Below are 11,924 nucleotides of genomic sequence, written 5' to 3' on the forward strand. Positions count from 1 at the left end.
ATTAAGTTGTGGGGTGATTTGTTACATGACAATAAATAATTAATATATAATAATTACATAGCCTTATAAACTTAGAGATCTCATTTAAGGAAAACTTACTTCTACCTTTTGCATTTGTACAATGTGAGAAATTATTCTTGTCTTTTCCTGGCCTCTGGTCTAGCTCAAGTTACCTAACCGAAAAAAGCAATCAGGCTTGCCAATCCAACCCAGGAAGTCAAGATCTCATTTTTATTCTTTAAAGATTTCTTTCCCTTTTCCTTTTATTGCAGAAAGCACCCCACCATATCACCTTCACATATAGAAATATGATTCCTCCAAAAACCAAAGGAACTGGAGCCCAGAATTGCCCAATTAAATATAGTATTTAGGAAGTAATAAACATTTGAGAACTGATTCTCTATATCTGAGTTTTTCTAAGCTGAGAAAATGGTGCAGACAGTAGTGTTAATGTCTTACATTTATATAGCATGTGTTGCTTTTCATGTTTTCAAATCCACCATATTGGAGGTAGGTGGGAAGATATAAATAAACTAGCATACATATGGAAACATGTATGCTTTGCTCATAGTCTCATGGTAAGTGAATAACAGGGCCAGGTCTAGAATTTGGGTTTCAGTGACTCCAAGTTAGACTTGATGCTTTTCAAGCAGGATCTCCCAGCAGTGATAACATGAACACTCTTCAGTTGGGGCTGTCCTCTGAGATCAATGTGCATTTGTAGGTCTCTTTAAAAGCCTGAAGGAAAGGTGGTATTACTTCATCCACAGTGACATGCCTTCGGAGCTCCTCACTCAGAGAGGTGACACCTGTCCCAACCAGCCCGCAGGGGACAATGTGCTCAAACCACCCAAGGTCTGTAGAACAGTTCAGAGCCAGGCCGTGGGACGTGATGTGTCTTCCACAGCGGACTCCTGCAAGACAAGCCAAAGGGTCTCAGAGTAGGTAACCTCCCTCCTCGGGCTTCACCATCCCCCTCAGTGTGATGAAGGAACCGGACTCCATCACTGGCTTTCCCGCTTTGTTTTTGAGCACCCAAGGAAGGGGTCGTGCACAGATCGGGGGAGGGGGACATGACTGGGGAGGGGTGTGTGACACTAGAGCTGCTGCATTATAGAGATTCCAGAAAATGTCTTTTAACAGAGATTCTGTTGCTTTAAAAAAAAAAAAAAGTAAAAAAAAAGTTTGAAAATTACTAAGTTCCATTATTGTCTAGACATTGTGATTAATTAGGAATAACCTGGCAATTCACTTCTCGAAAAGATGAATGTTGGATGAGATGACCACCGAGAGCCCTCCTGAGGGCTGTGAATGTTTAAGAGATCAGTGAGAAGGCTTCAGACCTCAAACCAGCGGGTAGCTCTGATTCAAAGCCCGCGCGAGACAGACTTCCTCCCGCTAAGCCCCGCCCCGGCCCCGCCCCCCCGCCCCCCGGCCCCGCCCCCCGGCCCCCGGGCCCCCGGCACTAACCGATCGCGCAGACCTTGCGTTCCCCGAGCCAGACACCCGTGTAGGGCGGGGCCCGCGCGCGGGCGCCTTGCAAGCCCTGGGACTCGCACAGGCGCACTGCGCACGCCTCCAGCGCCGCTACGTGGGTGCGCAGGCGCAGGCCCAGGCGCCGCAGGTCTAGCACCGGGTGGCAGAGCAGCTGGCCCGGGCCGTGGAAAGTGGCCAGGCCACCGCGTCCCGTGGCGCGTACCTCGGCGCCCAAGGCCCGCAGCCGCGCCATCTCCTCCGGCGTCAGGCCGCCACGCAGCCCGGACGTGTACACGGGCCCCGCGGGCTCGCAGAGCAGCAGTGCGCCCGCCTCAGCCCCGGACGGGGCCTCAGGGCCTGGCGCGGCCTGCAGCCGCCGCAACCAGCGCTCCTGTAGGGCCAGGAGCTCGGCGTAGGGCACCCGGCTTCGCCGCACCAGCCGTACCGCGGGTGGCCGCATGGCGTCAGCCGGGGCGTCGGCGAGGTTCCGCCCCTGCCTGGCTGGCGGCGGGGCAGGAGGGGCGGGGACTCGGAGGCGCGTCCTCAGCCGCCGCTCTTAGCGCTGGTCGCGGGCTGCGGAGAGCTGTGAGCCCTAGACCTAGTATCAGGTGCGTCTCTCCCATTCATTCCAACAGCCAGTAGGCGCTTGATACTGTGGTGCACAGTATATGGGGAAAAAGTCTTTCCTGGGAAGCTGACAGCCTTGCAGCAGACAATACGCAAGTATTCGAGCATTAAATAAATAAGGTTATTTCACATACTAATAACTGCGAGGAAAAGAATGCGAAATAGGATAATGTGTGCCCTGGGTAGTTACCTGAAGAGGAAACTATGAAAAGGAGGCGAACGTGCAGAAAGTTTATGGTGGGAGGGACACTTGGGTGGCTCAGCAGTTTAGCGCCTGCCTTTGGCCCAGGGCGTGATCCTGGAGTCGCGGGATCGAGTCCCACGTCGGGCTCCCGACATGGAGCCTGTTTCTCCCTCTGCCTGTGTCTCTGCCTCTGTCTGTCTGTCTCTCTCTCTCTCTCTCTAATGAATAAATAAAATCTTAAAAAGTTTATGGTGGGGAGCTGTAAGAGAGTGATGGAAACAGGATTCCCAGAGGGAGAAATCAAACTGAAACAAATCTCTGCAGAGGCCTCAGCCTATCTCAAAGGATGCTCTGAGCCTGAGATGACCTTTAAGAATTGTTCCAAATTAAAGAACTGGCGCCAGAAGTTTATATCATATCATTGAGCGGTGATAGAGGCTCTATCTGTAACTTTCAGGAAGGCTGCATCCTTCTATAGGAGACAATTCCCAGAGAATTATGAGCCATAAGCAGCCTACTCCCAGAAGTTGGGGGAATGACTGGCTAGGTCCAGAAGCTGGATCTGGACCACAGTATCCATTATGTTGTATTGGATTGTCATTCAAATAAATCTGAATTCGTTCAGTAAACTTTCACTGAATACCAACAAGAAGAGGATACATAAGGCTGTCCCACCCCTGTATTCCTAATAGCATAAAGAACCCCGTTATTATGTCCTCAGTCTGCCTTCTGAATCTATCTTCCAAGCTACAGGCAAGAATTGTTCAACTAAAAAGAAAGCAAGCAAAACAAAAATAAGAAAGCGGGAAAGTGTAGATAATAATGTAACAGCAAATTATTGTTACCCGCTATCCAGCATTGTCAAATTTTACTATTTTCACTTAGGTCTTTTTTTTTATTTTTAGAAACTGATAACATTGCTCACTTAGGTATCTGAAAGAGATTTCCTAATATAAACATAAAAATCGTAAGCAGACATTAGTAAAATGAATCCAGCAATGTATAAAAGGATTAACACATCATGATGAAGTAATGTTTATCCCAGGAATGCAAGGTTGGTTTAACATTATGAAATCCAATAATATAATTCAAAAAACCATATGATTATTTTCAGTATTTGCAAAAAAAACCATTTGGCAAAAATCAACACCTACTCTGGCTAAAACTCCCAGCAAACTGGGGCAATCTAGGAAAAGAAGGGAAATTTCCCAGTCTGATGAAGATTATTGCATCAGTCAGGGTTCAGACAAGAGAGAAACCAGTTTATGGTGGGGAGCTGTAAGAGAGAAAGGTGATATTTCAATTAATTTTTTTTCTCTTTTTTTATTTTTTTAAAGATTTTATTTATTTATTCATAGAGACACACAGAGAGAGAGAGAGAGAGAGAGAGAGGCAGAGACACAGGCAGAGGGAGAAGCAGGCTCCATGCAGAGAGGCCCGATGTGGGACTCCATCCAGGGTCTCCAGGATCACGCCCTGGGCTGCAGGCAGCGCTAAACTGCTTCGCCACCGGGGCTGCCCTCAATTAATTTTTTTATTTTGAGAAAATTGTAGACTCATATGCAGTTATGAGGAATACTCTTGTATACATTTTACCCAGTTTTCCCCAATGATGATGTCTTGCCAGTGTCACAATTAGAATATTTTCATTACTACATTCAGGATACAGAACCTTTCCATCACAAGTATCCCTCGTGTTCTTCTTTTATATCTACACTACTATTTAACTCCTGGCAAACACGAATCTGTGTTCTATAAATGGAATGACACAACGTGTAAACTTTTGGAATTTTTTTTTCCTCAACATAATTTTCTGGAGACTCATCCAGGTTGTTGCATGTAACAACAGTTCATTTCTTTTTATTGATGAATCGTTTTCCATGGTAAGGATGTAACACATTTTGTTTATCCATTCTCCCACTGAAGAATAAGTTATTTCCAGTTTTCAGATATTTTGAATCAAACTGCTACAAATATTTGTACACTGGCTTTTTTCTACATGAGCATAAGTTTTCATTTATCAGGAATAAATGCCAAAGAGTATACAATTGCTGGTTCATACGGTGCTTGCATGTTTAGTTTTTTTTTTTTTAAAGACTGCTAAACTCTCCAGAGTAGTCCCATTTTACATTCCCACCAGCAATATATCTATGAATGATCTAATGTCTCTGCATCCTTGCCAGCATTTGGCATTGTCACTATTTTTTATTTTATACATTCTAGTAGTAGTATTTTGTTGTGACTTTAATTTGTATTTCCCTAATGGCTAATGATGTTGAATATTTTTCATGTGCTTATTTTCAATCTAAATATCCTCTTCAGTAAAATATCTGTTCATGTATTTTTCCTGTTTTCTAATTGTGTTGTTTTAATGTTCAGTCTTTAGAATTCTTTAAGTATTTTAAGTAATTGTCCTTTGTCAGACACATTGTTATACATAGTTTCTTCCACTCTATTGCTTGTATTTTCATCCTCTTAACAAGGTTTCTTGAAGAGCAAATGTTTGTAATTGTGATAAAGTCCAGTTTATCTACTATTCCTTTCATGGATCATGCCTTTATCCTAAGAAGTCTTTGGCCAGTCCTAGATTCCGAGGAGTTTCTCCCACATTTTTCTCTATGTTTTGAAACTTTGGTCATGATTTTTTGGTTTTGCTTTTCTCCAGCACCATTTGTTCAAAAGTCTATGTTTCCTCCATTGAATTGCCTTTATACCTTTGTCAAAAAACAGTTGGGCATAAACCCCTATCAAATTTTTCACAGAACTAGAACAAATAATCCTTAACTTTGTATGAAACTACAAAAGATCCCAAATAGCCAAAGCAATCTTGAAAAAGAAGAACAAAACTGGAAGTATTACAATCTCAGATTTCAAGATATACTATGAAGCTGTAGTAATCAAACCAGTATGGTACTGGCACAAAAATAGATATGTTAGATGAATAGAATAGAAAACCTAGAAATAAATCCATGGTTATGTGGACAATCTATAACAAAGGAGGCAAGAACATGCGATGAGAAAAAGTCTCTTCAACAAATGGTGTTGGGAAAACTGCACAACTACATGCAAAAGAATGATACTGCACCACTTTCTTACACCATACACAAAAATAAACTCAAAGTATATTAAATACCTAAATGTGAGACTTGAAACCATAAAATTCCTAGAAGAAAACATAGGCAGTAATCCCTTTGACATTGGCTGTAAAAACATTTTCGTAGCTATGTCTCCTGAGGCAAGGGAAACAAAAGCAAAAATAAACTATTGAGACTATACCCAAATAAAAAGATTTTTCACAGTCAAGAAACCACCAACAAAACAAAAAAACCTCTGAATGGGAGAAGATAATTGCAAATTATATATCCAATAAGCAGTAAATACCCAAAATATATGAAGAACTTACACAACACAAGAAAAACACACATAATCCAATTAAACATGAGCAGAAGACATGAACAGACATTTTTCTAAAGAAGACATGCAGATTGCCGACAAACACATGAAAACATGCTCAACATCACTAATCATGAGGGAAATGCACATCAAAACCACAATGAGGTATCACCTAACATCTGTCAGAATGACTAATAACAAAAAACACAAGAAACAACAAGTGTTGGTAAGGATGTGGAGAAAAAGGAACCCTCTTGCACTGTTGGTGGGAATTCAAACTGGTGCAACCACTGTAGAAAATAGTTATGGAGGTTCCTCAAAAACTCAAAAAAAAAAAAATTACCCTAAGATCCAGTAATTCCACTACTGGGTATTTACCCAAAGAAAATGAAAACACTACTTCAAAAAGATATATGCAAAAAAAAAAAAGAAGAAGAAAAAGAAAGAAAGAAAAAGATATATGTGGGGTGCTGGGTAGCTCAGTCAGTTAACTGTCTGCCTTCAGCTCTAGTCCCTGCTCAGCAGGCAGTCTATTTTTCCCTCTCCCTCTGCCCACTTGTGCTCTCTCTCTCTCTAAAATAAATAAATAAATAAATAAATAAATAAATAAATAAATAAATAAATAAATAAAATCTTTAAAAGGATATACGTATTATCTACAATAGTCAAGACATGGAAACAACCCACGTGTCCACTGATAGATGAATGGGCAAAGAAGATGCATGTATATATAATGGAATATTACTCAACCATAAAAATAAGAATGAAATCTTGTCATATGCAAACATATGCATAGATCTAGGGGATATAATGCTAAGTGAAATAAGTCAGAGAAAGGCAAATGCCATATGATGTCACTCGTATGTGGAATTTAAGAAATAATATAATTAAACAAAGAGAACGAGATGTACCAAAAAAGCAGACTCTTAACTATAGAGAACAAACTGATGGTTACCATAGGGCAAGTGGGAGGGGGATATGTGAAACAGGTCATGGGGACTAAGAGTACAGTTATCATGATGAGCACCGAGTAATGTGTAGAATCGTCGAATCACTATACTATACGTCTGAAACTAATGTAACACTGTATTTAACTATACTGGAATTAAAAGGTAAATTAAACTTTAAAAATTATTTTAATGATCATATTTTGTTTACATCAGCCATTATAATAAAGGCTGTTTTATGCTTAAAAAAAATCCCACATCTATTAACCATCACAATTGATTATGAGCTCTGAAAAAAAAAAAAATCCCACAAAAAGCAGTTGGTCATATTTGTATGGGCTGATTTTAGGGTTCCCTTCCATTGATCTATGTGTCTTTCTCCACCAATACCATATATTCTTGATTGTTATAATTCTATCATAAGTCTTAAAATGAATTATCCCCATTCCTCCCACTTTATTCTTTTTTTTAAATTGGTTTATTTTTATTTTATTTTTTGGAAGATTTTATTTATTTATTCATGAGAGACACAGAGAGAGGCAGAGATACAGGCAGAGGGAGAAGCAGGCTCCATGCAGGGACCCCAATGTGGGACTTGATCCAGGAACTCCACGATCATGCCCTGAGCCAAAGGCAGATAGACGCTCAATCTCTGAGCCACCCAGGTGTCCCTATTCCTCTTTTTTCCAAATAGTTTTAGTTATTCTAAATCGTTTTAGGTTTTTGCCTTTCCATATAAACGTTAAAATAATTTTGTCTAGGGGGTGCCTGACTGGCTTAGCTGGTAGAGCATGTGACTCTTAATTTCAGGGTCATGAGTTCAAATTGGGTGTGGAGCCTATTTAAAATTTTTTTAAAAAATAATAACATTTAAAAAAAAGATAACCTTGTTTATATCTAGAAAAATCTTGATGGAATTTTGATAGGAATTGCATTGAACGTGTATATCAATTTGGGAAGAATTGACATATTTGCTATATTGGGTCTTCCAGTCCATGAACATGGTTATGTCTCACCATTTATTTATATCTTTGACTCTTTTCATCAGCATTTTGTAGTTTTCAGCATACAAATCTATATATGTTTTGTTATATTTATACCTAAATGTTTCTCTTTTTTGAGTGATTCTAAATGGTACTGTTTTTTTAATTTGTGTCCATGTGTTCATTGCAAATATATAGAAATTCAGGATGCAAAAATCAGTTGCGTGTAATGGAGTATTTGAATTCTGCTTAAGAGAAAGGACTCTGTAGCCTGACTACTCAGATTTGAATCCCATCCATAGCATTTACTAGCAGCTTAATAGTAAGTCGAGTACTCACTTTATGCCTCAGTTTCTTTATCTGTGAAAAATAATAGTACCTATATTATGAGTTGTTAAGATATTAAATGCATTGATGATTTTAAAGCTTTAGAGTGCTAATACATGGTATTAGCTTTACTCTGTATTCTCAGGTCACAGGTCAAGTAAGGGGTGGGAGGGTGATCAATTCAACCTACAATAACCCAGGCAGACTATGTATTAGCAGGGGTACAGATAAGTTGTTAAAGGCGGGGCCAAGGCGGCATTGTGGAGGAGGCAGTCTTTGAGGTGAGGCTTGTAGGTTGAGTTTAGGTTTGATTTAGCATGCTATGAGATGCTAAGGTCTGGCATTTCTTATCAAACTAAATATACACCCTTCCTGTGACCTAATTTTTTTCTTTAGGGATTTACCCATGATAAATTAAGACATTTATGTCACAAAAAGATTTGTATAACATTGTTCACTACAACTTTATTCATCATACTCCCAAACTGGAAATAGCCCAAGTGTTTATCAATAAGAGAATGGATATGGTATATTTATATAATGAAATGCTGCTCAGCAATTAAGATGGACAAACTGTCTTCCATGAGTAGCATAATTTGTGGCTCACAGAGTCTCAATCCTGACTATGAAGAAGGTGAAGATGGGCTCACTTTATTGCACAACCCAAACTAGTAGGTATTCACTTCTACTCACTCCCCATGTCCAGAAATTAGTCACATGACCACATTTAGCTTTTGCTGGGTGATCTTATGCCTGGTTAAAATTCAGGCAATCTATTAATAAAGGGAGAATGAGATACATGGCAGTCACTGTCACAATTAAATTGAAAAGCTAACAAAGATGATATAAATTTGCATCTTTAGACATTTTAAATATTTATTGCTTTTGGTTTCAGTTTTTGTATTTTGTATTTTATAAAGAATATATGAGAGGGTTGGCCTAAACATTTTGAAGAGGCCTTGAGAAGCTTGTCAACTCCAGGTGCTGGGCTTGTGGTGCCTAATGAATACAAGATATCTGAGGGTGATGAAGCTGCTGAGAGAGGGAAGGTGTGATCTCTCTCAGTCCTAGCCCCCATCCTACACGAGAAGGTAGCCTTTCAAATGGCTTTGAGGCCAGACTCAGTATGCAAGCTGTGGGGCTAAGGGGATATAGACACTTAGACAAAGATACCAACTGATCCTTATGTAGTTGGGGAAATAGTCCATAGGGGTGGGAGAGGAGGAAGTGGGAAGGTAGGGGAAAAGGAATAACAACCAGAATGAAGCTTAGGATCAAGAAATTGGAAAGGGAAACAAAATAACATGGACAGGCACATACAATGGTAGGTTTCAGAGCAGATTATAAGCGTCATTGTGAGTCATCAATGACAATGCTGTTGTTTAAAATAAACATAATATTTAGATAGCTCTAGGCTCTGAGGGAGAAATAGAGGTTGGGTTTCATTAGCCCTGTACCAGGGGAATCTACAGTCCACTACAGTCCATAAATAAATATGTATGGACTGTGACTCATGACTTGGTTCTTGGAGAAGATGAGCTCAGTGCTTTAGTCTGAGAAAGGTCCTGATGGGAATTGGAAGGAGCCCTGGGCTGGGAGGCTGGGATCTGGGTTCATGTTCTGTTTCTATCACTATTTGAGTATATCCACTCCTTTGGGGAAGGTCAGGCATACTTTGATCCCTAGATCCCCACCAACCCTAGTGCCTAGCACATAGTAAGTTCTTAGTGATTATTTGCAGAATGAATGATTTGTTAAATAAATAACTAGCTGTGTATCCTTGAACTAGGACCTTTTACCAGCCCCCCCCCCTTTTTTTTAGATTTTATTTATTTATTTGAGAGAGAGAGAAAGAGGGATTGAGAGAGAGCAAGAAAAAGAGTGCGGATAAGTGGGGGGAGGAGCAGAGGGAGAGGGATAAGCAGGCATTCCACTGAGCAGGGGGCTTGATGAGAGTCTAGAGACTTGATTCCAGGACTCTGAGATCATGACCTGAGCCAAAGGCAGACACTGAGCTACCTAGGCACTCCCAGGCGTCTTGACCATAAAAGGAAATAGTGGATCAAGGTGGCCTTCAGGTCCCTAGTGACCCTAAATTTTCAGAACATGAGGATGGATGTTTGGCTACCATCTCCCTAAAAAGTGTACACCGTAGCATGCTAAATCAAGCCTAAACTCAACCTACAAGCCTCACCTCAAAGACTGCCTCCTCCACAATGCCGCCTTGGCCCCTCCTTTAACAACTTATCTGTACCTCTGCTAATATATAGTCTGCCTGGTTTATTGTAGGTTGAGTTGGTCACCCTCCCACCCCCCACTTGACCTGTGACCTGAGAATACAGAGTAAAGCTAATACCATGTGCTGGGCACTCTAAAAGCTTTAAAATCATCAATGCATTTAATATCTTAACTCATAGGTACTATTATTTTTCACAGATAAAGAAACTGAGGCATAAAGTGAGTACCTTGGCTTACTATTAAGCTGCTAGTAAATGCTATGGATGGGATTCAAATCTGAGTAGTCAGGCTACAGAGTCCTTTCTCTTAAGCAGAATTCAAATACCCCATAACACACATCTTATAGTATGGCATGTGGTAAGTGCTCAGCAGAAATCTTGAATAAACAAATAAACAAAAGTGGAGATCCCTGGGGGGCTCAGCAGTTTGGCGCCTGCCTTCGGCCCAGGGCATGATCCTGGAGTCCTGGGATGAGTCCCACATCGGGCACCCTGCATGGAGCCTGCTTCACCAGGGAACACTTCTTAGTCTATGGGATGAAATTCACTTTGGGGTTTTTAAAATCTGCTCTAGGTCCCTTTTGGACCAGGGTCCTGCCTGATGCCAGTCCATATAACTGGAGACAGAATTGCTTGTCTTCTCAGCTGCCAGCCGCAATCTTGCCCCAAGGATCCACAGCACTGTGGTCTGAATCCTGGTGTTCTTGTTGGCTCCTGTGCCCCTACATTGAGGCATACCCCTCTGGACCCTGATTCTGACTATTGATCCAGAACCTTTAGCTCCACGGTCACAGCCAACCATGGCCCCCTTGCCAGATTCCATCAACTCCCTCCCTTTCTTGATCAGCAATGCCCAGGGGCCCAGCATGACTGTAAGCATGTGATGTCATAGACCTGAGACATCTTGGTTCCCTGATCTCTATTATTGTTGACCCTCTTCTCAGCCTTTTAAGGAGTCACAGATAAAATGAAGCAAGGACTCGAGCCAAAGAAGGCATGTGAGGGCTCTGCTATACTTGTGAAGACTCTGCTTGTCAACACTGTACTGACCTCAGAAATCATTCAGATCCCTGCCCTCGCTGAGGTTCAGGAAAGGCAAGACTTACAAAGAACATTCAGGGAAAGAAACAGGACTGGAACTCAGGTCCTGACTACCAGTCCAGTGTTCTTTCTGTTACACTAAGGATTCTGAAATCCATTTTTAGTAATGGAGACTTCCCATTGAAATTTTACATAGATCTCCATTATATAAAGCAGAATGCCTCTACTTCTTAGCCTCTCTCTCCCTGCTTCACACTTTAAGTAACTTCTTTTTTTATCATTTACTCTCAACAGTAGAGGTTAGTCAGTGAGATCCTAAACCCATGCATAAATGGCAACCACCTCCCTCCAGCCTGTTTCCATCTATCATACCTTCCACATTACATCCGGACACCTTTAAAAAACCCAGACTTGGGGATCCCTGGGTGGCGCAGTGGTTTAGCCCCTGCCTTTGGCCCAGGGCGCGATCCTAGAGATCCTGGATCGAATCCCACATCGGGCTCCTGGTGCATGGAGCCTGCTTCTCCCTCTGCCTCTCTCTCTCTCTCTCTCTCTGTGTGTGTGACTATCATAAATAAACTAAAAAAAAAAAAAATTAAAAAAAAACCCAGACTTGTCAGTGCCACCTTTTAGTTTAAAAACATCCATGCATCTATTTGGCCAACAGTAATTATTAAATGCTTTCATTGTGACAAGCAGCAGTGCAATG

The 11,924-nt window shown here is 41.2% G+C and overlaps 1 protein-coding gene across 2 annotated transcripts; it reads right to left on the minus strand.

Moving 5' to 3' along the window:
- Positions 1-447: 447 nt before the first annotated feature.
- On the minus strand, positions 448-1,960 carry LIPT2 (lipoyl(octanoyl) transferase 2). Of its 2 annotated transcripts, none has more exons than XM_055320661.1 (2): positions 1,471-1,960; positions 448-914 (listed from the first exon to the last, which is right to left on the minus strand). In XM_055320661.1, the coding sequence occupies exons 1-2, from the start codon at positions 1,934-1,936 to the stop codon at positions 685-687; spliced, it is 696 nt and encodes a 231-aa protein (XP_055176636.1). In that variant the 5' UTR covers positions 1,937-1,960; the 3' UTR covers positions 448-684. The 2 variants fall into 2 exon arrangements, with proteins under 2 accessions (XP_055176636.1, XP_055176637.1); XM_055320662.1 differs by having other exon boundaries at positions 730-914; positions 1,484-1,960.
- Between the last annotated feature and the right edge of the window lie 9,964 nt (positions 1,961-11,924).

This window comes from Nyctereutes procyonoides, unplaced genomic scaffold, assembly GCF_905146905.1.
Source record: "Nyctereutes procyonoides isolate TBG_1078 unplaced genomic scaffold, NYPRO_anot_genome, whole genome shotgun sequence".
In the NCBI taxonomy this organism is placed as follows: Eukaryota; Metazoa; Chordata; class Mammalia; order Carnivora; family Canidae; genus Nyctereutes; species Nyctereutes procyonoides.